Source organism: Mercurialis annua, linkage group LG8 (assembly GCF_937616625.2).
Source record: "Mercurialis annua linkage group LG8, ddMerAnnu1.2, whole genome shotgun sequence".
In the NCBI taxonomy this organism is placed as follows: domain Eukaryota; kingdom Viridiplantae; phylum Streptophyta; class Magnoliopsida; order Malpighiales; family Euphorbiaceae; genus Mercurialis; species Mercurialis annua.
Genome location: NC_065577.1, coordinates 25310027 through 25337715, shown reverse-complemented (window position 1 = coordinate 25337715; position 27689 = coordinate 25310027). Strand labels below are relative to the sequence as shown.

General features: G+C 30.3%; 4 protein-coding genes across 5 annotated transcripts; 2 read left to right on the top strand and 2 right to left on the bottom strand.

The window, feature by feature from the left end:
• Positions 1-2430: 2430 nt before the first annotated feature.
• LOC126661770 (uncharacterized) lies at positions 2431-3357 on the top strand. The gene is made up of 3 exons (XM_056104136.1): positions 2431-2909; positions 3007-3238; positions 3349-3357. Exons 1-3 carry the CDS (start codon positions 2791-2793, stop codon positions 3355-3357), a joined length of 360 nt encoding a protein of 119 aa, XP_055960111.1. The 5' UTR covers positions 2431-2790.
• A 1618-nt stretch (positions 3358-4975) lies between these two features.
• LOC126661769 (protein FAR1-RELATED SEQUENCE 5-like) lies at positions 4976-6437 on the bottom strand. The gene is made up of 3 exons (XM_050355634.1): positions 5625-6437; positions 5232-5263; positions 4976-5171 (listed from the first exon to the last, which is right to left on the bottom strand). Exons 1-3 carry the CDS (start codon positions 6435-6437, stop codon positions 4976-4978), a joined length of 1041 nt encoding a protein of 346 aa, XP_050211591.1.
• A 2751-nt stretch (positions 6438-9188) lies between these two features.
• On the top strand, positions 9189-15457 carry LOC126661150 (uncharacterized). The gene is made up of 3 exons (XM_050354947.2): positions 9189-9535; positions 9611-9905; positions 14408-15457. Exons 1-3 carry the CDS (start codon positions 9261-9263, stop codon positions 15326-15328), a joined length of 1491 nt encoding a protein of 496 aa, XP_050210904.1. The 5' UTR covers positions 9189-9260; the 3' UTR covers positions 15329-15457.
• A 1518-nt stretch (positions 15458-16975) lies between these two features.
• LOC126660863 (protein EMSY-LIKE 4) lies at positions 16976-20647 on the bottom strand. 2 transcript variants are annotated; one of them, XM_050354560.2, is made up of 9 exons: positions 20479-20647; positions 20085-20266; positions 19664-20014; positions 19380-19583; positions 19238-19306; positions 17764-18006; positions 17625-17693; positions 17470-17533; positions 16976-17389 (listed from the first exon to the last, which is right to left on the bottom strand). In XM_050354560.2, exons 1-9 carry the CDS (start codon positions 20495-20497, stop codon positions 17361-17363), a joined length of 1230 nt encoding a protein of 409 aa, XP_050210517.1. In that variant the 5' UTR covers positions 20498-20647; the 3' UTR covers positions 16976-17360. The 2 variants fall into 2 exon arrangements, with proteins under 2 accessions (XP_050210517.1, XP_050210516.1); XM_050354559.2 differs by having other exon boundaries at positions 16976-17355; positions 20479-20645.
• Between the last annotated feature and the right edge of the window lie 7042 nt (positions 20648-27689).

The following is a 27689-nucleotide window of genomic DNA, read 5'->3' as shown; positions in this document are numbered from 1 at the left end:
ATATGAATGGATTTGATACGAATGAATTGATATGATCAGATAAAGAAAATAACAAACTTGGTAAAGAAGGGGAAGGAGACGATCAACTTCGATCTATCGCGTTTTCTTTGTCCGGTGTTAGAATTCGACGATTCTTGCGCCAATCTTTTGGAAATTCGACTCTCTAAAAACTAAGTCTTCAAATCAAGGTAAGGTTTCTTTTTGGGTTTCCGAAATTTTAGGGTTAGGGGTTGTATGTTTTGCGAATGAATCGTTTGATCGTAATCATGTTGATTTTGCGTAACTGATTTGTTTTAAGCATTGTTTGTGCGTTATTGATGTTTACGAGTATTGTGATGATGTTGGATATATTTGTAGGTATCTTAAGAATGAAGTAAGTGAGTTTTTCATGCCTGAGTACAGCCCTTAGGGTTACTGCCCTCACCTTCACGTCGTACCAACGATGGGCACAACGCGAGGCTTGCCCTCGCGATGCAACGGTACGCATCACAGCGCGAGGAGCCTTGGCACGGCAAGCCAAGGAAAGGCCCGACATACAAAGGCCAAGGCAAAGACACCTTTGGATTTATTTATTAAATTTCTCGGAGATTCCTCCGATATTGCCACTCCGGCCACTAAAAAGTGGACACGTGGTCCAATTAGATAATTAAATCTTTTGGGGTATTACATTCTTCCCCCCTTATAAAAATCCGTCCTCGAATTTTCATATACTTTCTTGATTCATTCTACGCCTTAATATCTTGAATTCCATTCACAATAGGTCCACCATATTCATCTTATGGCGCATGTCGGCGCGTGGAACAGTTATTACTGACCTTCATGCCGTTATCTTCTTCAATAGTGACCTCAGTGATATCCTTATGTACTATAACTTATTACATCGGATCTCTTCTTTTGTATCTTGGATACGTAGCTCTTTTATATGTTCTTTGTCCGATATATAACACTATTAACTCTTGTACTTGTAACTGAACTTTCAGTTCCTTACTAATGTTCAATGATAGCTCATCCTAATGATATCTCATCACTAAAGATGATAATCTTTGTCACTCGATATTTCTCTTTTATGATGACATTAGTCGTATTCATCTGTACTTACGATTCTCTGTTTTTGATTCTTTACTTTTGTTTAATACATCTAATCCCATCATCATTCTTGGTTGAGTAATGTGAATACTCAATTGGCTCATGCTTCTCTATTTACGTAGTTTCTTTTGTATTATTGTTGTTGTCATCCGATTGTTATTCATCGTAGCTCAAATAGATGCTGTTGATAAAGCTGAAAGAGACGCTGGTCTTCTTCGCAAGGTAATTTGTTTATTACTTTTATTCTGATTTAAAGTAAGTTTTTTGACAATTTACTAACAGTATACCAACAGTTTACCAATAGTTTACCAATATACATTTTATTTGTTTTTGGACTGTTATTAATATATAGTTTTTATTTAGAAGGTTTATGAAGTTGATGAGGGATTAGAGGATGAATCTATATTTGATGAAGCTTGTCTCAATGATCTTGCTTATGTTTGTGATCGTATTGAAAAACAAGCTGCTGATCGTATTGAAAAACAAGCTGCTGATCGTATTGAACAACAAGCCGCTGATCAAGTTGCAAAAGAAGCTTCCGCTGGTCAAGTTGCAAAAGAAGCTTCTGAGGTATTTATTAAAATTTAATAGTGATTAATAATTTATTGTTGTTTTTTCATAAATTATTATTTTTTTTAAATAGTTACAGAAGGCGTCTTTGAAAACAATTATTGTGTATCGAGGCAGTCCATCAGAGGTAGTATTTCAATTATATTTACTGTCTTTTTGTTATACTAAGTAGGTTCTAAATAGTTATTAATAGTCTACTAATTACTATTTACAGTTATTTTTGTGATTTTATTTGATATAATAATAATAATGGCAACAAATTTCAAAGATTGCCTCTGAGTTCAAAATTCCTTATGCAAAGCCACTAGCATTTATCAAGGCTAAAGAGAACGTAAAACGTGTGAAGAAACTGAATCCTCTTGATGACAATGTTGATGGAGATATTCAATGTGCAGAACTACAAGATTTTGTTGATTGGATTCAGTGTGGTCTGAGGCCTGATCTTAAGTACGTTTTTCTATTTTTAAGTTTTAATATTTTAATGCATTATAAATATATTTTAACTGTTTTTTGTTTTGATATTTGTAGGAAAAAGTTTTATCTAGATAATGACAACATGATTCGACCAAGAATGAATTTTGGAGTGGAACATATTGCGAAAAAATCATGGTTTTATGCGATTAAGTGTAGTGGTCAATTTTTGACGTCATCTGAAGTATTTTTACTTGTTTTATTATTGTGTTTAAGTACTACATTTGGTTTTAATTTCCATTTAACTTTTATTTACAGCATAACACTCTGGTTATGTATTATATCCGCAAAAAAGCCAAGTATAAGCCGTTAGATGGTTTGCGAATTACCACAACTGACTGTCTGTTTGACGATAGAATGTGTGCAACGTACGTGGCATATACAAAAAAGAAGAAGCGTGATGTATCTACTGTCAGTAAGCGTAGTACTGTAGCTGATTTTATTCGTGGAGATAAGGTTCTTTGCAATACTCATTGGAAGGACGTGGATGAGGTTCTTTTTCCCATATACGTGAACACTCAGAAACATTGGATTTTGGGACGTTTGGTCTTTAAAGAGAGATGCATATATGTCTATAATTCCATGCAATCAGCTTTGTCGAGGGCTCTTGGAATGGAAGCAGCCACGAAATATTCAGTTCTCATTCCTCTGTTTTGAACTCGTATGAATATTTATCAAATGAGGAGCGACATTGATTTTAACTCTCCTGCTTATCAGAATAAGGATTTTTGTGATCCTTTCAATATTGTATCTGTTTCCAGCCTTCCAGAGCAACAAGAAACGTAAGTTTTTATATATTTATAGTTTTATATACATCTACGTTTTTGTGCATTCAATAGGTCATTTGTTGATTATTAAATAAGTCTTTTTTTTAAACAGTGATTGTGGAGTGTTCACTCTCGCGTTTGCAGAGCATTTGATTCATAATAAACCTATTCCGTTGACTCTGTATATTAATCGCTATCGGATGCGTCTCTCATATCTGTTGTACCGATATGGCATGATGAAGAATGCGGAAAATATTGTTAGTGATGAAGAGATTGAATCGAAGAAGAACGATGGAAAAGCAACAAAAAAGGGAAGAAAAAGGTGTCAGATTAGTAAATGTTTAGTATAGTATGAATTTTTAATGGTATGTTTGAATCAGTAAATGTTTAATATAGCATGGATTTTAGTTAAACTAGTGTTTTTGAATTATTATGTGTTTTTTTTTGTATATAGGTTTTTTAAACCTATGAATGCTTTTACTTTAAACTAATGTTGTTCTAAATTTTTTTCTCTTTTAGCAATCTTTTAGTTTTCTTTTAGAAAATAATATGTGATATTTAATTTTTGTCTTTTCTTTTATGTTTCAATTATTTTATGTCTTTTTTTATATAGGTTTTCTAAAACTATGAATGCTTTTTTACTATAAACTAATATTTTTTCAAATATATTTTAAATTTTTAGAATCCTGTTAGTTAACTCTTAGAAGAATATATATAATTTTTAAATTTTTACCTTTTCTTATATGTTTCGATTATTTTATGTCTTTTGTTTTCTATATAGGTTTTCTAAAACTATGAATGTTTTTTTACTGTAAACTAATGTTTTTTCAAATGTTTTTTAAACTTTTAGAAATCTATTAGTTAACTCTTAGAAGACTGTATATAATTTTAAATTTTTTAAGCTTGAATGTTTGTACTATTGTGTTTTATCTCTTTTATGATGGAAAGATCAAATTTTTTGTGCTAAAAAGATAAATGATTTGTGAAAATAAAGCATACTCAATTTCAAAATATGTAATTATAACTAAACATAAAGAAGTAACTAAGATTTAACTAAAAAATTGCTAAAAGAGTATAAAAATTAATTAAAAAACATTACTTAGTATAATTTTTTTAACACTCTAGATAATAGTCAGTTAACCCTTAGTAAATTGTTAGTTACCATTTAACTTTTATATATATATATATTCACTCTTTTATTAATATGTTAGTTAACCCTTAACTTACTGAATATATATATATTATTTAGTAAATTGTTAGCTACCACTTTGATTTCCTCACTACATTTAAAGATAAAGAAGTAACTAAGATTTAACTAAAAAATTGCTAAAAGAGTATAAAAATTAATAAAAGAACATTACTTAGTATAATTTTTTTAACATTCTAGATAATAGTTAGTTAACCCTTAGTAAACTATTAGTTACCATTTAACTTTTTTTTTTTTATATATATATATATATATATTCACTCTTTTAATAATATGTTAGTTAACTCTTAACTCACTGAAATATATATATATATATATATATATATATATATATATATATATTAGTAAATTGTTAGCTACCACTTAGTAGACTATATGTTTTTGTAATTTAGTAAATTGTTAGTTACCATGTAGTAGAGTATATGGTTTTGTAAGTTATTTTACTTTAATAAACTGTTAGTTACCATTGACTATATATATTTTATGTTTTAAGGCTATAAATTCTTTTACTGTTAAGTATTATACTTTACAGATTTGTATACTTTTTTAGCAATCTGTTAGTTCATATTTAGTAACCTGATCATTACATATATTTTTAAAATATTTAGTAAATTAGTATTCAGATGCAAAATCAGTTTTTTATTAATAAACATATGTAACTTGTTCACAAACAAACAATAATAGTGTTTAAAAAATTTCAATGATGTTGTATTATAAATCAATTACTGAAAAATAACATTCTACTTTGGTAGATTTCGACATGTCTTTCGGTTATGTCCTCTTTGTTCATATCTTCCACACTTACTTGGATTAATTGTTTCCAATGGTCCATTTAGTCTTCTTTTTTTTGGTCTTCCAGCTAGTATCTTTCCTATTAGTGGAAGTATTTCAATCCTCTCAATTTCAGTAGGTACCAATTGTTTTGACTTGGCATTGGATACACAACTCCATCATACATTGCAAGCAGATTCTCTTTGGTGAAGAATTTAGAGCAGTATTGATAAGGATCTAGGTGTAGTGAGGATAATATTGCAAGTGTATGTGGACACGGCATCTCATCAATTTGAAATCTGCCACATGTACAGTTCTTTTCTCTCAGTTTCACTATAAATGTCTTTTCACCATCTTACACATTATGCACATTAGTAACTGATGTTGAAGCCTGTGTTATAAAAAAACACATTATAACTTAATTATAGAATACATTAGAAATTAATTATAGAACACTGTCAGTAAACCTATATACAATAAAATAAAACATAAAACACAATAATCAAAACATACAAAGAAAGATAAAAATGTTAAAAAATACATTTGGTCCTCTAAATGGCAACTAACAGTTTACTAAAAGAGTGAAAAATAATAATAACAGCATTAATAGGTTTAGAAAACATATATACAATAAAATAAAACATAAAACACAATAATCAAAAACATAGAAGCAAAGATAAAAAAGTTAAAGATATATATATAGTCTATTAAGGTTTAACTAACAGATTGCTAAAGGAGTGAAAAAAATGTACCTTTATTTTCAAAGAAATTGCATAGTTATCTCTGAGATCATTTTCTGCTTTGCTTGTCAACTTAGTCATTGTACAGATTGCAGCATTTCTATTCGTGTAAGTCCATTTTTGCGTCAAGAATCTCAAATATTCAAGAAGTGTCACTACTGGTAACTCCCTAGCTGCTTTGATAGCTGCATTCATAGATTCGGCTGTATATGAAGTCATTGTTGAGAACCTATTGTCTGTGCAATGTGCTCTTGCCCATTTTTTGACACCAATTTCTTCCAGATAGGGTCGAATTGCAACATTTACAGCATCTAGTTGCTCCATGAAATAGTCAAAAGACTGAACTGAGTAAGACTTTGCAGCTCCATGGAAACACTCTCTCAACGCTTTTGCATTTGTTTTCTTTTTGAACTTTAGTTTAACATTGTTTAGTAAATGGTATACACAAATTCCATGACTTGCTGCTGGAAAAATGTTTTTGACCGCCTCAGATATGCTATCGTGCCTATCTGATACTATACACAATCCAGCCCTCCGACCAAAAGCTTCTAGTAATTTTGCAAAAAAGTATTCCCAAGAAGCATGATTTTCAGAATCAACAACAGCAAATGCTAGTGGAAAAATCTTACCATTCCCATCTTGGGTGGATGCTGTCAATAGCATTCCACCATAGGTTGATTTTAAAAATGTTGCATCGACTACAATCACTGGTCTACAGTACTTCCAACCTTTTATGTATGCATCGAGAGCCATAAAAACATATTCAAATTTTCCATCGGATGTCTGTATATCTACTACTGACCCCGGATTAGTTTGTAAAAGCATGTGTTGAAATTTTGGCAAAATAGAATATGAGTCACATGGATTACCTCTAATCTGATCTAGCGCCTTTCCTTTTGATCTCCATGCCCTATTATAACTCAAAATCACCCCAAAATTTTTTGTATGTCTACAATTATGTCGGATGGGGTATAAATTGTTTTAACATCCAAAAACTTTGTTTTTATATATTCCCCAATTATTGATGACGTAGCTTGTTGTTTGTCTTCCATTCAAATTTCTGGTGGACAGGTGTGGATGTTATTCACTCTTCTAACAACAAACATACTTGTCTTTCCATCTCTTAAAGCTCTTACAGTCCACTTGCAATTGTCGTCTAAGCAATTAACTATATATTCCTTCGGGCATGATTTACTCACTTTATATTGAAAGTGGTTAGCAATTGTGTAAAAACAAAAACTATTTATCGTGATCTTTTTATCCTTAAAGATCTGTCCGACATATATATCCTTTATACTAGGTTCAGTGACCATTGAGATGTCTTCTGGTGTTCTCTCAGCTTTTTCTTCTTCTTTGCTATTATGTTCTCCCAAAATTTCAGCATATTTAACAATATCCATTGTTGTTTCACTGGAGATCATATTTACTGACTGTCCTTCAATCATTGTGGCAGAATGTAAGCTTTCAGATTCCAGTGATTTCCACTGTTCATCGCATACTTTGTTAGTAACACACAAAGGAAATTTGGTTACTCGCATTTCCTTTTTTTTAGTTCAATGTAGAATTGTAGGTTGTCATTGTCTTCAACTTCTAAAATCTGGTAGCTGTCTTCTAAACGATATTTAATTTCCAATTCTGTTTCCCAGTGGTTTACCTTCAGTATTCTAGCTATCATTTCCTTCAGTTTTTGAAAGTTTATGTCTTCCTTTATTATTATTCCTTTCACCTTATAGTTGGAGTAATTTAAATCTTTATCCCATACTCCATTGTAGTATACAAGACCTTGAAGTGTTGCTTTTGCTGCATCACATTTATATAAAATCAATAAACTTATAAAAATAGCATTAGTTATCTAAAAATAAAATAAACACTGCAAATTGATTTCATTATCATGTTTATAACATCAAAAACATATTTTAACTCACTGAGATATATTTAAATATAGAAAACTATTAAACTGTTAATTGAAATTCAGTAGTAATATATGAGTTTACTAACTGTTTACTAGCACTTAATTTAGTATAAAAGTTCTTATAATCTATAAACAGAATACCTAAACTAAGAAATATACATTAAAATAAATTAAATATACAGTGATAATTATAATTGTTGAAAACTTATAAAAAATATTGTAAGTTTCATTTTCTAAATTCTCAAAAGCTGAAATTCACTCATGCACGTACACATTGTAACACATTCACTCAGCATACACATTGTAACATATTCAAACGCATAGAACACTTTTAGTAAACTAACAATACATAATTTACTACAGGGTACCATAATTGTTTACTTAACTCATAATTTTAACAATTTACACAGCTTTCGGCTAAATAAACACATCTAAACATTTTGAGAATCATAAAAAACCTAAATTTAGTTTGATTTGAGTTGTTTAACTGATTATTATATGCTTTTAGTTAAATTTGTATGATATTTCAGCTCAATTAAAAATCACGATTAAGATTGAAAGTTAGCACAATTGTGATTGATTAAACTCACCGAAATCGTTTGGTAAACACATGTCGTCGTGATTCATCGCTTTTTCTCCAATGTTTTGATTGATTATCCTTTTCTGTGGAACTGTGATTGATCGCGATGATCAATTTTGTAATTGATCGTGTTCTAATCAGTGATTAATCGATGCCCTGTTTTGAATTTTGAGAGAATTTGTTGTTTGAGTTTAACAGAATCTCTTAACTTTTTGAATGATTGATTTTGCATGGGTTTTGTTTCCTATTTATATTGAATCGTATATATGCAAAAGAGGAAACATAGTTTTGCTAGATTTTAAAGTCAACCCGTAATTTTCTATCAGTCCTGGTCAAATTGTATTTGTGAGATTCTTTTCCTATTTTATATATATTTATCTGAAAATCCCTAAAAATTAATGATATCGATATGATAATGTTTATGATACCTGCATGATAACGAAATAAAATTATAATTATTTTAAATACCAAAAGTAAAACACATAAATTTAAGAGAAACGTGAAATATTTTATTTTATTTTTTCATGTTAAAGTAAGGCTTAATTACTTAAAAACCACTCACCTTGAACTTTTTTTTCGTTTATACCCTGACCTAGGAAAAAATTCATTTATACCATGACGTATGCATTTATGTTTCACCTCTACCCCGAGGCACTAAATTAACCTCTTTTCATTGAAAAAAAGTTTAAAATAGTTCTTTATTTTTAACCTAAGCTAATTAGAGTTTAAGTAGAAATGAATTTTTCTCTAAATGAAAGACTATTTTAAACTTTTTTTAAAGGAAAAGAGGTTAATTTAGTGCCTTGGGGTAGAGGTGAAACATAAACACATACGTCAGGGTATAAATGAATTTTTTCTAGGTTAGGGTATAAACGAAAAAAAAGTTCAACATGGGTGGTTTTTAAGTAATTAAATCTTAAAGTAAAAAGTGCAAATATATTTTCTTAAATAACTACGTAAATTTTTCTTTTTAAAATGAGACGGTGAGAGCATTTATATTGAATTTATAAATATAATATTTATCTAGTTTTTTGTTTTTTCTCTTTAAAATATGGAAACCGAAATCCACTTAACTTTTTAATTTGATTTTTCCAAAAAACAAAAAAAAAACCTGAAAGGTTTTAATAAAAGAAGGGCCAAGTAGAGCAATAGCATTATGGAGAAGAAAAGGGAAACGTGGGGGACATGGGAAGAGCTAGTACTGGCATGCGCAGTAAAACGACATGGTTTTAAGAACTGGGAATCCGTTTCCATGGAACTCCAAACCGCAACCTCCCTCCCCCGCCTCCTCACATCCGCCGATAGCTGCCGCCAAAAATACCACCACCGCTTCAACGAACACGGCGACGAAGAAGAATATATTAATAAGCTTAGAAAAACGCGGGTTGCTGAGTTAAAGCAAGAGCTCCACCGTTGTGATATTTCTATCAAGTAAAGTCTGAGTTATTTGTGTGCTTGAATTATCATAATTTATAGATTAGATCTGATTTTATTTTTGTTAACCAGCTGTCTGCAGCTGAAAGTGAAGAGATTGGAAGAAGAGCGCGTGCAACAACAGAATAAAATTGAAGCGGAGCCGGACAAAAAATGCTCGCTTTCGGGAGATGAATCTGACCGGTCAGTGAACGAGTCGAATTCTGAGGTGGAGGAAGGGAAGAAACCGACGGACGAGGTGCAGAGTTCGGCGAGGAACAGCAAAAGAAGGGATGAGATCTGGCTCCACAATAAATCGGAGCCGTTGATGCAAATTATTAGGGACCATAGATATGCTTCTCTGTTTGAGGGCCCACTTGAAACCCAGGTAATTTCCAACACAATCTCAGCTATTTAGCTAATCAAATTCATCATTTCTACTTTTAAAACAATTTAATGCCTAAAATAAAGCTCATCATCTCTAAGTAATATCTAAATATTATGTGTTGTGTAAGCTATATAATGAAATTACTATCTACTAATGCAACTCATAATTTAGTATTATGCAAATTTTGGGTGTTTACATTTTATATTTTTGATGTAATTATTTCAAACTCTCTTTGTTTTTATGGGCTTATTTTTTTAAAACTTTTGATTTGTTTTTTTTAGTTATAGTTATTTATTTAAATTGGAGAAAAAAAATTAAACACTCTTCATATTATTCATCTTTAAATTTTTTTAAATAAAATATAAACTGAAATAATATAAAGCGATATTAAAGATATATTTTTTTCCATTTCAATTGTACCAAACGTCAATTAAAACTAAACAATGAAAAATAGATCTAATTATTAATTGTCGAAAAAAAGAGATCAAAATTAAAGATATTAAAAAGTGGAATCATAAATTTAAAAAAATATTAACCAATGAGGTATTTTTAAACGAATAAACCTCTATGTTATCAGTCTTGTATCTGAAAACATTTGTACAAAAGGTGATTTATTCATCCAAAATGTCGACTTCACCTCTCTTTTTCTAGAAAGTGAAGTCTTTTAAATTAATAATTAAAGTTATATTATTAAAAATTATTAATCTATGCATACATTTTTATTTAAATAATATTAATAAATTCAAATCAATTAATAATTTTATTGAAAGTTGTCATTTGTTTTAATTTTATAGGACATTACTAAAATAAACATTAATAATAATAAAATAATAATCATATACTCTCTTCATTCTAATAGAGTTGTCCAATTTTTTATACAATAATTAAAAATATAGTTAGAAAAGTGGAGAAAAAGTTGTAGAAAATTATTGCACTAATAAGTGCTTTATTAAAATATATGATAATAATAAAGTTGACCACTCTATTATAACGTAAGTAACATTTAATAAAATTCTTTGTTAAATTATAGGGTTGTGTTTTTTTAACTGATATATAATTAGCGGGGGTTTATCAGGAGTTAGTTATTACATTAAGGCAAAAGGTTTAAAAAACCTTTAAACTTGTGCGCGAGAAATTAATATGTCCTTAGAATTTTGACTGTGTGACTCAGCCTCAAAAAATTTAAAATTGGATTGATTAAACCCAATTGATTGAACCTAAAGGTGTTTATGGTTTGGTTTGACTGATTTATTATTGATATTTTAGTCCAAACCAATTATACTAGTTTGGTAAATTTCAAAAATAAAATCAAACCACACACATTATAAACCAGCAAAATTGGTTTGGTTTGATTTGATAATTTTATTTTTTAAACCAGTTTAAACCATCATCAAAAAATTATTTATTTATCATCTAAGATAAAAAATCTAAAAATTTAAAAATATTTATTCATCATAAAAATAAATGTTTTATTTATATAAATAATTATTAAAATAACTAATAAATAAAAAAATATTTTATATTATAAAGTTTTACATTTTATTAATATAATATTTAAATATGATAGAAATATAACATTTATTGATCGATAAGAAATATACAAATAGTTATTTTATTAGATTATATTTAAATATATTATTTTGTAAAGTACAGTTTTAAAAGATAGTGATAGAATTTTTATTTTTAAGTTATAATATTTCTAATTTTAATAAAAATATGCATGTATGTGTATATATTGGTTTGGTTTGGTTTATGTTGGTTAATTTTTGAAATCGCAAATCAGACCAATAATTACTTTTTTTTTTATTTTTCAAACCAAAATCAAACCAACAATCTTTTAAACCGTATTTATTTGATTTCGTTTGGGCGAATTGATTTGACTTGGTTGGTTTGAATTTTTTCTGTACAGCCCTAATTGAACCAGTCTATTTTAGATATAACATTGTCCATTCTCTCTTTTAAAGAAGGTAAAAAGTCTAAAAAAACCCTAAATTTATGCTTGAAAAATATATATGCTCTTAAACTTATCATTTTATAATTTTTTAGACAATTTTTTTTAAAATAATTGATTTTAAATTTCAGTGACTTTTCATTTTTAATTTTATTTATCCATCTGCTGTAAACTATCATTTTAAAAAATATAGACAATTTAATGTAAGAAAATTAAAAATGCTTATTTTGTATAACATTATATACTATCAGTTTAAAATATATAGACAATTTAATGTAAGAAAATTAAAACTGCTTATTTGTATAACATTATATAGTATATTTTCATTTTTGGGACTGAGTGATACCGAATAAAAGTTTGAAGATATATTAATTTTTCATTTAAGTGCTTTTTTTGGCCTAATTATTTAAAAAAATAAAAAAAAATCTCTATTTGACAGTTCCTATACCTATGAATTCCATTCTTGTAACATTTTTTCATTTATACGATGACCTAGCAAAAAGTTCATTTGTAACATTTTTTTGATTTTTCATTTTCGTCCCTACCCTTAAGAGCTAATTTAACCTCTTTTCTTTGGATAAAATTTAAAATTATCTTTTATATTTATCCTATATTCTAAATAAACATTAAAATTATTAATTGTACAAAAACACCCTCTTCCTCACAAAAATCAATAAATAATAATAATTTACGTTTTTTTTTTAAATTAATTTTTTTTCGAATCCAAAGTCCGCTCCTCCTTCGGAGGATCTCCTCCTCCACGGAGGAACTGCTCGAGGTCCTCTTTCATGGAGGAGGAGCAGATCCTCTCCTCCTTCCATGAAGGAGGAGCTCGAGCAGCTCCTCCTCCGTGAGAGGAGGAGCAACAGCTCCTTCTCAGGCGAGGAGGTTTTCCTTTTCGCCTGAGAATCAGAATATTTTTTTTTCAAATTAGTAGACAGTTTGTAAATTACAGAAATACGATGGTTGATCGGAAATATTTTTTAGTTTATCTAATTTTTAAATAGAGTTTTTAAAAATAATTAATTATTAGGACTTATTTGAATATTTTTATTGTTAGAGAACATATTTGTATTTTTCCAAATAGAAAAAATATGACATTGCCCTTCTATTTAATCATTTATAATATTTTCATGCTTTAATTAATGTAATTGTCAAATATTTAAATTTTGGGTAGAGACGAAAACAAAAAATCAGAAAAACGAGTACAAATGAACTTTGTCCAAGGTCAAGGTGTAAACAAAAAATATTATAAGGTAGGTTTTTTTTAAGTAATTAGGCCTTTTTCTTTACCTTTGTCTAGTATTAATTTTTGTTTATAACTCAATTTTTAAAATACAGCCCATTTGCCTCTAGAGGCCGGTCGAGCGAGGATTTTTATACTCCAATTTATTATATAGACTATTTTACCCTCATTTTCTTTCTGATTATGCCTTTTCATTGATCATCTCATCCCTCGCCCACTCAACTTATCTTTTTCAATTAGAGGAATACACCAATACACAATAACACCATCCAACCAACTCTATACCAACACACTTCCCTCAACTCTGCAACCACCATTTTATCATTGCTTCAATAGTCTCAATCTGTATTTAAATTTTTAAAAACCAAAAGAGCATAATTCATTTCAAAATCTCTATATTTTAATGTTTTTGGATTTTTTTATTGAATTCTTAATTTTTATTTTGTTAAAAATTAAAGCCCCTTTATTAGTACTTGTATTGCAGTAGAGGTTAGTACAATAAAAATTCTTTATTTTCTAATTATTTGTTTTTATTTTTATAGAGATTTATGCAGATCACTTTTATTTTTTATTTTTTCTTATAAATGATGATTATATTAGCACGACTACAAGCAGTAGAAGGCTAAAAGAAAACACTAACACAATAATCTTGATAAAATTTAGTCGAAAAATCAGAATACGACTTTGCTTTAAATGTTGTAGAATAATAATTTAATAGTTGATTTGTTAAATAATGAATGTTCTTTATTATTATTATTATTAATTTAATATTTTTAAAATTTAAAATTCATTTAATTCATATTTGTTTATAAAATTTTAAAAAGAGATAATTTGAATATATCATTAAATAGTATAATATTAATTATGTATTGAATTTCAATTTTAGAATATAATCTATATATTTGTAATAAATTATAAGAATATAATAAAAAAGTAAGAACTAAATTTCTATTACTTTTCCAGTTTCTTTCTAGAAAAAGAGTGGTGAAGTCTTTGGTCCATTTTGTCACATTTGAATTGTGCATATGCCCCAATTGCATCAGTGCCTGCCCCACGCCGAATTGAATTCTTAGTGGATGGAAATTTTCGGTTCTTTTCTATTCATATGTATTTAAGATAAACCAAATTACCCAGTTTGGTTGGCCAATGACAGAAATGAAAACAAAATCAAAAATCAAACTTTATTCATATCCAACTACTTCTCTTAAACTTTTTAATCGATTCGATCTGATTTGCTTTGGAAAAAACTGTTCAGATTGATTTTGCTAAGTTCGGCATGTGTCTAACACTTGATTGATATTTCAGAAAACGGACGTGTATAAAAATACGATCAGGCAGCATCTGGATTTGGAAACAATTCAGACGAGATTGGAGCAAGGATCCTACTCTTGTTCAAATCTGTTATTCTTCCGGGATCTTTTGCTTCTCTTCAACAATGCTATTGTTTTCTTTTCCCAGTCCTCTAATGAATGGAGTGCGGCCTATGAACTTAGATCGATTGTCTCAAATGAAATTAAAAAAGAAACTCACAAGTCTGAGCTTACAGCAACGCCACAGGATATTCCACCTCAGCCCAAAATTGAACTTGAAAGATCAGACTCGTTACTTGCTAAACACAAGGTTTCAGCTCTGATCGTAGTCTGTCGCAAGCGGAGTTCATTGTCAGCTAAGCCTTCTGCTTCTAACATTGGCCAAAATACCGAACAGCAACAGCTACAGCCACCGAAACAACAGGAAAGCAACGAAAATGACGTGCCTAGCGGTCCAAAGACGCCTATTGTTGAGCAGAGTTCATTAAAGATAGAGCTGAAAGAGAAACTTGTGACGGGCACGAGAAGCTCTAGAAGAAGCAAAAAGAATATGGCAATTAGTCCGAGCAAGAAGCGAAATGCGAGTCCTAGCATAAAGGTTGACAAGTTGGAAACTCCTAAAACAGAGAAGAAGAAAACCGAAGTAGTGGCGTCGGATAAGAAAAGAAGTGCGGCGGATTTTTTAAAGAGAATAAAGAAAAGTTCACCGGAGGAGACCGCAAAGAAAAATACTAGGACAGCTGTTGATAAAGGGAAAGACAGAGCATTGAGAACAAAAGGTGAAGTTGAAGAGAATAGTCCATCGAAAAAAAATGTCGGACGGCCATCCAAGGTTGTCAAGCTTTCAGGAAAGCGTGGGAGGGAAAGTGGTGGAAAGGAGGCGGCAAAGCGGCCAATCAAGCGGTCTAGGAGGTAATTAAGTTATCACTGTAATATTGTTTATTCAACTCTTGTAATTCTTGTTCCATATGTAGAACTAATTGTAGCAGAAAATGCTGAATATTGTAACTTGATTTAGTGTAATGTGACAAACTGTTCACCAGAATTCAACTGTATCTGCCAATTCTCTTCTTTACAAGTTTATTAATCATTCTCAACAAAAAGAAAAGTTTATTAATCAACTACACTCAATATTCTATAATGTCTTACCCAACGGTTTGACCCCAACGGTTTGACCCCAATAAACTTACCCAACCAATTTCACATTTACTCTAACTCCTGAGTGAGGTGATAAGAAAAAAAAAAATTATTTATTAAGTACACATGCATAGAAATTTTAAAAAAAATGAGAGATTGTTGTAAAAAAAGAAAAAGAAATTCTGAGTCATTAACATAAAAATTTAAAAAATTGAGTTACTAATTTTCTCTTAATGCAATTGTAATTGTATTAATATTTAAATTTTATGAAATTCAAATGTGATTATAAACTTGAGTTAATAATCCTATAAATCAAACTATTTAAAATATTAATTTTAATTTATTTTAAATAAAATAAAAAAATAAAATAAAGTAAAAATATATTGGAGCTTGTTATATATAAAGTAAAAATATATTAGAGTTTAATTTATATCTGAGCTTAAACTCTAAAATAAAATAAAAAAAATAAAATTAATGGATAATGTCAAAAAAAATCAGGAACTTTACATGATTTTTCATTTTAATCAAAATTTAAATTGTCATTTTCATGCACGAGCTACCACTTTTTTTCAAATTCATACGCGGTGCTGAGGTATCACGGTTTCAATGTGTAATTCGCTGAGGTGACAGAGTGCCACCACAGTGCCGTGTATGAATTAAAAAAAATAGTAATTCATACATAAAAATGACAAAATTTAAACTGCATGAATAAAATAAAAAAACATATAAAGTTCGTGATTTTTTTTACATTAACCCTAACTAATCATAATCTACAGAATTATAAAAATAATTAAAAAGTCTTAATGGCGTCAAAACAATTTGATTTTCTAAAAATAAAAAGACACCTTATATTGCAGATACTAAATTGAAAATAATAATATTGATGAGCCACATAGAGATAAAAGCCAATGTGGGCCTATCTTGGATGGCTAAAACATCTCTAAGTGCATCAAGAGATTGTAAGTTCGGACCATGCTTTCGTAACTAACAACTAACAGTTGAGACTCTAAAGAGTCGATTATCATCTTTGACAAAATAAAAAACAGAGATAAAAAAAAAATTATGTATTTAAGTATCTTTTCCTGCCAAGCTCTTATACCATTTGAACTATAACTCGATGGTATCTACATTTGTATAGATATGTATATCTAATATCTATACGAAAACAAGCTAATGAACATAAATTTTCGATGTAATAAAATCAAAATTAAAGAATTCTATAATTATAAAACAGGAGAAAGACGAGTAATAGAAGAAAAATGTAAATTGAAAGGGTAATATTATTAGCGCAAAGTATCCCTAAAAGAAACAATCTCATTAGAAATACAACTACTTTCACCTTCCACAGACCGGCAAAAGAAGCCGAGGAAGGTCTATTTTAGGGTCTAATAAAATGTATGATTTAAGATCGACACCAGACGGTTCATTTGATTCAAGTTACTCCGCAAGAACGCAAAGAATATAAATAATGTCACAAAATACAAAACTTTTTACATCATCTGCACACTATTTGCTAACCAAAATGACCTTACATTTTCCAAAGTGATGCTTCTTTCTGCTAACTAAAAACAATTTTATCAGCTGGCTACAACAATTTTATCAGCTACAACAAAAGCTACCCTAAATGGACCCAACCAAACCCAGAAATATATTGACTATGAAAAATATAGTACAAGAAAATGAGTTTACAGTCAGATGTCGCGACTTTGACCAGCAATGTGCTCACCAAAAGTATTCCTACTGCCATATAATGTTTATTTTGTCAATCCCTTTCCATTGCCTGCCCGTAGTGATGGCCTCCCTCGTCTGTTTCAACCAAAACAACAAACACCAGCAATGTCTATGCTTTCATAGGACTCAACTAACAAACAATGTCATAAGCAGAGAAGTTCATGAAAGTGATAAAAGAAAGATAAGTACCGCTTTCACCATCGGAAATATCTGCAAGTCTCGAAATTGCATCAACAAGTGCTTGTTCCTGATCCTGCATTGAAGAGGTTACTTGGATGGCAATGCTAGAAAATCAAGAACTTGAAAGCAGAGAAGAAAAAAGTCTGCATGATTTAGTGACAAACCTTCAACACCTTCTTTGCTTTCTCAACCTCAAGAGGATCGGGATGGTGTGAACCAAAGACTCTCTCCACCTGTCCAAATTAATATAAGTGAGCTGCATGTTCTCAACCTCTTCGTATGGACCAATCAAGTGTCACTTACTTCCTTTATTAGAGTATCTGTGTGAAGAATTTGTATATCATCTGGCCTTTTTTTTCCAACTCCATTTTGTGATGGCAACAAGTCTTTTCTGGATTGACCCTTTATAGCGCCTCTGCCTCTTCCAACACCAGGAACACTGTCTCTGCCTACGGATCTATTCATTCCATGGCCCGTCCCACCATAACCTTCTCGATGAGAGACGCCAGTCTCCTCAACTTGCCATTGTATATCCTCAGGAGAGATCTGCAACAAAAAGTAAAAATAAATAATAAAGTAAGAAAACAAAATCATAATAGAAAGGCATTTGGTATCAATTTGTTTTTTTTTTAATTTGAGCAGTTAAAGGATCCATTTTTTCAAGATTGACTCTAGAAAATGACTGAAAATTTTCTATCCTTTTCTAGGATTGGGCATTACAATTACTGGCATCCTTTGTGTCAGCTTACCCCTAGTGACACTCTTGGGTTATTATTGTTGCTCAGCTGTCTGCTATTTAGCTTTCATTTAAAAGAACATTGTCTTATAAGCATCACAGTAACTGCTAGCGAAAGTAAAACTATAGATAGTCTCAAATATAAGATTGAGCTTTTGGGTGGACTGGTTGTTTGACATAGTATCTGATTCTCTATGATCGTAAAGTCTAGATCTCGAACCTTAAAACCTCGTTTGATTAATTACCTATTTGAGCAAGGTAAACGAGATTATGTTTGTGAACTAGTACACGCTTGAAATCCAATGGACATGCGTGTTCGTGGATGGGTTAAAGATGATAAAATCATAGTTGGATTTGAGCTTTTGGGTAGATTGGTTGTTTAACAGTAGTAACCAATAACCATTACTTTTAAGGAAACACGGAAACGGACACGGACACGGCGTTATTTTAAGGTTTCTTATGTTAAAATTGAAGTTCCGTGTCTGAAACGCCAAGTGTCCGATACGTTTGCTACCTAAGGACTACTAGTATTGAAGTGGATGGTAAATACAAAAGTTGCTTATCAACTAATTATCGCAAACCAGCACAAATGCCTTCCTCTTGGGGGTTGTGCTATTTATCATGCACAAATTTAAACGCCACTATGATCCTTGATCAGGCTTTACAATATGCTTATTACCCTCTTTCCATGTAACATCAAATACTTGCCACTTTGGGTATAATAAATTTATAATAACACTTTGTCCAAGAATAGAGGACTAACTATTGATTGTCTTAACAACAATGAGCAATCTAGAGGATCATTCATAAAGCAAATTTCTCGAGGGAGACGAAAACAAGGGAAAAAACTATGATTGTAGGGTACTGCAGTCTTCAGTTATAAAACCTTTATTTGCAACAGTCATATGTTCTCCCCCTATTTATACTCTGGCATAACTTTGTGCAATATGGCACACAAAGCTAAAAGTGCACCCCATAAGCACAAGTCTGACCAGAAGAAGAAAAAAAATTAAGCTTTAAAGTATAAAACAGCAGATATACCTCAGAAAGCTTAACCCATTCCCACGTTTCATTTGTTGTTCCTTGATCATACACCAGAGCATGTCGTTTCTAGCAGAATTGCAAAATCAGCCACATAAGCATTTGGGTAAAACAAATTGAGATGAAGAAGAATCTTACATACCTCAGTAGGGTTATAGTCAACTATAACAGCATCATAAAAGTTATTGTCATCCGGCCACCTAGTCTTGACTCTCTTTCCCACTAATGATATTGGAGTATCTCCTTCAGAAGGAGCACCAGAGACTCTGTTAGCTACTTGACCCCTTCCAGATGGGCCTGACGGCGCGTATGGAAGGGACTTCATTGACGCCGCACCAGGTAAACCCTGCAAAAGACAGAGACAAAAAAAATGAACATTGACTAGAAAGCTTATGTGTAGTGATCCATCTATAGCTCTGAACTCACAGGCTTTTGCTTCTTGTTCTTTGGTCTTGCAACAGGTCCACGTTTAGCAGAGGAAGATGGCTGGTGGGGAGCAGAAACAGCTTGCGGATGAAACGATGGAGAAGGTCCGCCAAAAGAATGAGACGGAGTAATCTTCTGTTTCTTACGAGATGCAGAGACAGTAGGGCTGGGTGCTGGGTCATGAACAGCTGGAGCTGCACCAAGCATGCCAGATTGAAGTGCACCCGTGCGTCTCCAATCCCGTATCCTCTTGATGACATCCTCATCATTAACCCGGCCCAGAAGCTCTCTATGCTCCTCATTGGATAATCTCAATTCCTTTCTAAGCTCGGTTATTAAACCTTCTTTTTCCTGAAGAAAAACGAGTGATGTAAGAAAGGCGATGAAAGAAAGAATAAATGTTAGGTTGATGAGGAAGTACCCAAGTAATTGCATCAGCTTGAGCTTTAAAGGCTCTTAGAACAGAACTGTAGGCTTCTTGCTCAAGCTGGTGAATTTGGGTCTCCATGTCGGTTTCACCATACATCCGAGGGTACGCAACGGGTCTTCCGTTCCCTCTGGGTATCCTAGTGTGATGTGATGGAGGCAAATCATCATCAGTTCCTGCAGTGTCACAGCAATAAAAATGGGTTTGAATTTGCAATCCGAATCTAGTATCCTTGCACATCTAAACAACACTCTCTCAAGTATTATTGTAAATTAAACATTAGAAAAGTAAGAGAAAAGTGCTACAACTTCACACAATCAATAGGAACTCAACTCTTCAAGCTCAAAACAAAACCCTAATTTGAAGCAGAGCAGAAAATAAAACTCACCACTGCTATCGTAGTCCATACCCAAATCACTTCAATTCAACTCCTTCACTACCATATTCTCTTCAATCACCCGACATCAAGCTCCCTTAAATCCTATTTTTGCTTTCCATTTATACTTCCATTTCAGATCCGTTGCTCGCTTTTTTTGCATTCACCCAATCACATAGAGTGGGCGCATCAAACTCCTTTTTTTTGTTACATTATAAAAGGAATAACCCATTTTTAATCCTTAAACTGTTTTTTTGTCCTTATTTAGTCCTCCAATTCAGCAAAAAATCATTTTCAAGTCCTTAATTGACAAAATCAAGGCCGTTAAGATAATAAATTGCATTTTTAAAAATAACAAAACAACGTCGTTTTTATCGTTTAATGACTGAAAAATGGTTTTTCGCTAAGTTAAAGAACCAGATAAAGACAAAAAAAAAAAAATTAAAGACCGGATGAACAAAACAAATATATTAGAGATCTGAAAATTGATTATTCTTAAATAAAAAAGAGAAATTTACTCGTTATACATCATTTGTTTCATTTCTTTACAAAAAAATACTCCTTTATGTATTACATTTGTAAGCATGTGCTTTTTTAATATTCAATTTGCAATAATACACTTATAGCTGGTATCCTTTCACTATCATTCGCAACTAGCAAAATGACCAAGCGTTGCCTTGGCCTTCTATCAGCGATAAAATAATTAGTATTGAATTAATATAAATTTGATAATAAAACATTTATTTAGTAAAATAATTTTTAATAACAATTATAACAATGTTAATTTTATTATACATAATTTTATCAAAATTTGATATTTTTTATGATGCGTGTTTATATTTTAGCAGTTTAAAATACGACTATCATTTTTTTAATTAAAACACCATACAATTTATTAATAAAAAATATTGATATAAATATCATAATAATAGCTATGCAAATATTTTTAATTAAAAATTATTTGATATTTTATATTATAAACTAAATTTCTTAATATTTTTATTTGTTCTAAACTGTCTATCAACTTAGGCTAGAAGGAATATTTTATTAACATTATTAGAAAACGTCCTAAAAAAGCAGTAGAGGTTTCTTAAAAATTATAAAGGACATGTTTTGCTAATAAAAATGAAATATAAAAAATTAAAATTAAAAATTAAGGATCATAAAATAATTTTAAAAACTTATAGAACACAAATGAGACATATTTACAATGAAACTCTTAAATTTTTATATTCAGCTAACGCGCCTGTAGTATACTCAATAATTAGCATTTTTGGTATAAATATCTTAATTCTATTATTGACTGTGATATCAATATTTTTACTTAAAAGATTTTAAAGTTCAAAAACAATTGTTAAATAAAATAGGTAATATATGTTGGATTTTTTAAACAATAGCACAATACATTTAAACTTAAAATATAAAATAATAGTATAATAAATTTATATTGCTAATAAAATTTATTAGTTTTTAATTAGTAATTTTATATTTTCTTGATAAATAAAAAAAGATACAATCTCCACTCTTGTAATAGCCTTTTATTTCCTTACCTTTGTTCTTACGCTAAGTCTAACTCTCAGATAATTCATAAAGAATTAAAAAAAAAAAGACACTCAGATTTGTCATTTTTAGCATTTCACATCTTAAGGATAAAATTTCCTTATATCCACGTGTTACTTACTTAAGATGTGAAATGCCAACTGTTATTTAATTAAGATCTTCCTACGTGGTAAACGGCAACCTTTTTATTAGAAACGACAATTATTATTATGTGTCGGTTAGGTTTTACATAAATTTTTTTAAGTCGTTTGGATATTATGTCGTTTGTTCCTTAGCTTTAATGTATAGTATAATATTCATTTATCAACAATTCAATGTTCTCATCCACTGTCATTGCTGATATTGTTATATGTTTTATTCATAAGAAATTAATATTGTTATCGCATAACATTACATGTTAATGTTTATAGATTTAAATTAATTACAATTGATTGAGAGTTTTAAATTTTTAGATACAAATTTATTTATATTAACATATTAAAATATTTATTATTTATCTTTATATATTTGTCTCTAATAAAAAATCTATCATTTTAATTTAATTTTTTTATTTACACCTATTATTTATTTTTAATATATAGACATTTGCTATTTATTTTTAAATACTTTTTAATACTAAACACTTACTTAGTGTCTTTAAGCATTTATTTTTTATAATGAACATTTGTTATTTTATGTTTTTTCTTATAAATAATTTTTTATTTTATCATTTTTATAAAAAAATTCATATTTATTAGTTATCTTTAATATGTAAACATGTGACATATAAATTTAGCCACTTGTATTCCATATTTAACTTTTTTTTTTTAAATCATTTTAAAAGAATTATCTATGTTATTTAATTATTAATATTTTTACATATCAATAATATAAATATTTTTAGTCCTATTAAATAATAAACATAAAGATATATGTTTTAGTTTATTTTAATTTTAATTTTAATTGTTTTTTAGTTGATAATTAATTTTTTATTAAAGCTATGAGAAGCGGCAAAAAAACTCCACTACTCAAAAAGTTTACGCCACTTAAAGTTACAACTCTGAGGAAGGAGAAAACAAGTTAAGAATATAAAATATTACCAGGATTTATATATAAGTCTAAACCGGAATAAATAAAAGAATGATGCTTACATTTGTAGTCGAATGCTACGCTATGCAAGCATCGAAAAACCACCTCTTCCACAGACAAATCCTTTTGCTGAAGTTTTTTTGTTGTGACATTTTCAAATTTTCTAAATAAAGATCAATCAATTCGTAGTCCAAAGGTTTATACAACTCTCATTTTAAATAAAAAGGTGCTGAGTTGGAGTCCCATTCTAACTAGGGATTCTTGTGGTTCCGGAGACCATCGGCCTATCGGTTAGTAAGTCATTTTCCCTGCTTTCGATTAGCATTCCATTAGCTGTTCAGTCGACTAAAATTTCATTTATATGCTGTTTTTATTTGATATTTAGTTGATCTTTATTTTCTCTTTAATTTCTCGCTGGTTGTTTGTTGGTTTCCTTTTAGTTGCTTTTTGAATATGATTGCTCGTTGCTTTTTAGTTGCTCGTTAGTTTCTCGTTGATTGTTTGTTAGTTGTTTTTCTTATTTATTTCAATTGACTTTGATTTCCATTGATTTTTTTACTACCCTTTGATTGCTTTTTCAGTTTTTGTTGGTTGCTCGTTGGTGCTCACAGTATGAGATATTGTTTACACTATTTTATTATTTGCTATTACCAATTAAGTAACATTATAAATCCATTTGAATGATAAATAATAATTTTATTTTTATACTCTCGTCGCACATATGTATAATGAGTAGTAAATATTTATACTACTCACATTTTTTATTTTATAGAAATAGATGATATTTAGTATAATAAAAGATAAAAGAGACTATATTATTGATAAATATAAAATTAAATAAAAAGTATTAATATATATATATATATATATATTTGATAAAATAATAATGTCACGACCCAAATTTATGAGTCGCGAGCGGCGATAGGAATTGGGAGTGGTAGCTCTGAAACCCGTAGTAAACCTAAAAATCTGTGTAAATTTTTCGCAAATCATATTTCATATATCAAAATACATGTGACCCCATTTTACAAAAACATCAGAGTGAAAATGTGTTAGACAAATACATAAACAAAAATATTTAGACTACTGCGGACCGCTACAATGAAAACCTTCTTTCACTTTTTGTGCAAATGACTTCCGAGAATTAAAACTTCGGAAGCATGACTCTCCAAATCCTAATTTACTTTTCCTGAAAAATGGGAGGAGCAACACATTATAAAACTAAGTGAGTTCACCAAATTACACGCAATATCACATAAAGGGTTAAAACCGTTGAAAACTCATTTTATATATAAAAAATACTCTTTTGAAATCATATTGCATACCCTCTTTATTTTCCTTCATAACTCTTTGTTTATTTCATAAACTTATAGTTTATACGTATTTGACATCTTTAATTTCTTATTATGGTTTTGATATTTTTCTTTTCTCGTTTTGTTGCATTAGTTTTCAAACGAATCTTAAATCATAGTCTATATCATCATAATTCTAAGTCGAATTAAATCATTGGCAAGTCTCTTATGACTTGATCCTTATGGTTGGGTCCCAAGATAGTTCAACCGAGTTATCCACAACCATGTGGCACAGTCCCGAGATAGTTTGACCGAGTTACTCATGCCACTGCTTAATCCAAAGTTGTGAGTCCTGAGATAGTTCAACCGAGTTACTCACCAGACACAGGTCCCGAGATAATTCAACCGAGTTTAACCTCATGTCTGTATTCGGACTCTGCACCCTGCAAGTTTTTTGAACTTAATTGTCGATTCATATAATTCCTATCGTTGTTTAATAGGAAAGTTTGTTCCGTATTGTTTCTCGATCTTGTTTCGTATTGATTCTTGATCTTATTTCGTATTAATTCTCGATGTATCATGTTTGATTTTTACTTTCATATGAGTCCCAAGGACTATTATCAAAAATGGATGAGATACAGGTCCCGGGATAATTCCACCGAGTTCAACCTCATATCTCGGTTCTTATTATTGGATGTACCGTAATACAATTCTCGTTTTACGTTTATTATTTAATTCTGTATTTTACGTTCTATTGTATTGATCTTTTATGGACCATGACATGCACATTACAATCTACAAGCATACAACTATAACACACTCACGTATGGGCATTCATTATAATTAATATTACGTACAGGAACGTACTATGTTTTCTTACTTGTATATTGTTCGATATTTGATATTATGTATTATGCTTTTTTTATCCTTATCGATAATCGATTAATAGTACGTACATGAACGTACTATATATTTCTCGTATATTATTTGATATTTGACTTCGTATCATGTTGTTTTACCCTCCATTGAGCAGAATGGATTCTGCTCTTGCGAGCAGATTTTATTCTGCTCCTTTGGAGCAGAATATGGCTAAATATTTCAGCCTCAAGTCACCACATCATATTATGCTTGAATCCTAATCACATACCCTTCACATCTCTCAAAAATCTCACTCAAAACCCAACTTAAACTCTGATATTCTGCACTTATAATAGTAGAAAATTCATTCACTTTCACTTAGCAATTACTAACTAATTTCTTAATCGAATTATGAGTTAAAGGTTATACCTTGAGCGTATGTGATTCGGCTTTGTAATCGAGTTATAATTGCTGGAAACGAGGGTCATATCATCGAGATATTGGTGCCGCCGTGATGATTGCTCAAGATGAAGATGGCGAGGCTTGAAGGCTTCAGCAATTTCTCTTGGAGAAGAAAAGGTTTCTTTTGATTTTTGTTTCCTGATTTAGGCTTCTTGCTAGAGTAATGGACAAGTGGAATTTTAGGTGTCTTTAGTTGGTTGGCTTTGGTGGAGAAAAAGTTCATCAAAGTGCTTAAATTACACACTTGTTGCAACTTAATCCCTAAGCTATAGATTCCTTCAATTAAATTCCAATTCACTTTTTTTAATTAAACAGAATCTTGACAATCTTTATTTATTGATAAATAATGGACTTTTCGTATTATTTATTTATCCGGGTCCAATTATTATTTATATCATTTTCCATTTTCGGATAATTAGAACTCCGCTTAATTAAAAATATTTTTGTCCAATATTTATAATCTTTATTCTTAGCTCTTAAATTTAATTTTACGAACTTTATCGTAAAATTTAATAGCTCGGGACTTACCATTTATTTTATTGATTTTCTTAGTCCCGTTAAATTTCAATTTATCGAATAATAATAATTTTTTATGTATTTAAATTATTATTTTTCGATAACTTTTAATAGACCTTCTTCGGTCTAAATCCTAATTATCTTATTCTTAATTTGATATTATCGTTCTTGATCTTTACGACTATGCCTCGTAGTACTTTACTTTATACCTTAAAATTTTGAGTTATTACAATCTTCCCCTCTTATAAAAATTCGTCCACGAATTTTCATAATCTTTTAATTTTACTGAACCAATCCTTTAACCTTCTCTTATGAATCTTTTACTCATTGGATAAAACTTGTACTTGTTATGTACTCCCTCTTACAGAGGCTATGAGAATACCTCATAGCGGTTATGGGGTGAGGGTGTGAGAGAAAATTCTCTTTTATAACATCAACTCTTTTCCTCTCATGGGTCATCTACGCTTCCGCTGCGCTACTCTGATCAATCATTTGCTAACCGTTGACCTTACAGTTAGATTTACACGATCTTCCATTCTACCTGATCCTTGGGTGGAGTTGTCTCGATATGCTTACCGAGTAACTTCTTATGCAAGCAATCTTTATCTTGCTAGTGCTTGATTCATATTCCTTACGAATCGGTTCTCTTTCTTCGATCGTCTACGATACTATCCTCTTTGTACTTAGGGTTCATGTCTTGTGACGTAGCTAATCTTCTATGTTTGATTCCCTCCTTATAAAGGTACGCTTACTCTTAGCCTTATGCTTGGTGGCTATCATTTTACAAACATATAAAGTAGCGTCGTTGTTCTTGTATTCAACATACAAGACCGCTTTAAAGATTATAAATCAAATCTCGATACGTTTCATTTGCGTTATTCTATTCGTCTTTCTATATACGTATGTTCTTATACAGGCCTAACAAGATGATCAATCTTGTCCTATGCCTCTACATACAGAGTCCCTGTCTGAGCTTACTTACGTTTGAAAAATCATCCATTTAAAATCAAGATACTTTTCATTTCTCAAATCATGTCATAATTGTGCGCCGGTGTGATGACTTCTCTCATCACAAGAGTTGTAATGACACTCATCTTTTTCATTTCCAGACATACACAATGTAAATGATGCATGTCCTATTAGTGAATGCAATATGGATGTAGTGATGCAATTCTATTCGTGTCAATGTGATGTTTTTATGATTCATGTCCGGGCACAATTATGTCTTTTCAAAACATTTCATTTTTATCAAATACTTTTCTTTTCATAAAACAGGGTTTACGTAAGTTTCTCTCGACATAAGACTCTGCACTATCTATTAATTATCTTTTCATTCGCAACTATTTACATTCTTCACACATGTAAAGATGTAGCTCTATTCGCCTGGTTCTGATGTCGTTCGAAAGACACGTCCTAAACGTTCGTGTTTACACTAGGCTAGCTCAAAAGGATTGATCCCTTTCGAGC

What these genes read in the sequence shown, in the direction of transcription:
- LOC126661769 (XM_050355634.1), bottom strand. Translation starts at nt 6,437, where the DNA reads ATGCTTTTACAAACTAATCCGGGGTCAGTAGTAGATATACAGACATCC. An exon ending in CAATTTCTTTGAAAATAAAG is followed by an intron (nt 5,264 to 5,624) that starts GTACATTTTTTT and finishes TTTATAACACAG; the next exon opens with GCTTCAACATCAGTTACTAA. An exon ending in GTTACTAATGTGCATAATGT is followed by an intron (nt 5,172 to 5,231) that starts GTAAGATGGTGA and finishes TACATGTGGCAG; the next exon opens with ATTTCAAATTGATGAGATGC.
- LOC126661150 (XM_050354947.2), top strand. Translation starts at nt 9,261, where the DNA reads ATGGAGAAGAAAAGGGAAACGTGGGGGACATGGGAAGAGCTAGTACTG. An exon ending in CGTTGTGATATTTCTATCAA is followed by an intron (nt 9,536 to 9,610) that starts GTAAAGTCTGAG and finishes TTTGTTAACCAG; the next exon opens with CTGTCTGCAGCTGAAAGTGA. An exon ending in AGGGCCCACTTGAAACCCAG is followed by an intron (nt 9,906 to 14,407) that starts GTAATTTCCAAC and finishes TTGATATTTCAG; the next exon opens with AAAACGGACGTGTATAAAAA.
- LOC126660863 (XM_050354559.2), bottom strand. An exon ending in TTGACTATAACCCTACTGAG is followed by an intron (nt 19,307 to 19,379) that starts GTATGTAAGATT and finishes CAATTCTGCTAG; the next exon opens with AAACGACATGCTCTGGTGTA. An exon ending in TATTTCCGATGGTGAAAGCG is followed by an intron (nt 17,356 to 17,469) that starts GTACTTATCTTT and finishes TGGTTGAAACAG; the next exon opens with ACGAGGGAGGCCATCACTAC.
- LOC126661770 (XM_056104136.1), top strand. Translation starts at nt 2,791, where the DNA reads ATGAATATTTATCAAATGAGGAGCGACATTGATTTTAACTCTCCTGCT. An exon ending in CTTCCAGAGCAACAAGAAAC is followed by an intron (nt 2,910 to 3,006) that starts GTAAGTTTTTAT and finishes TTTTTTAAACAG; the next exon opens with TGATTGTGGAGTGTTCACTC.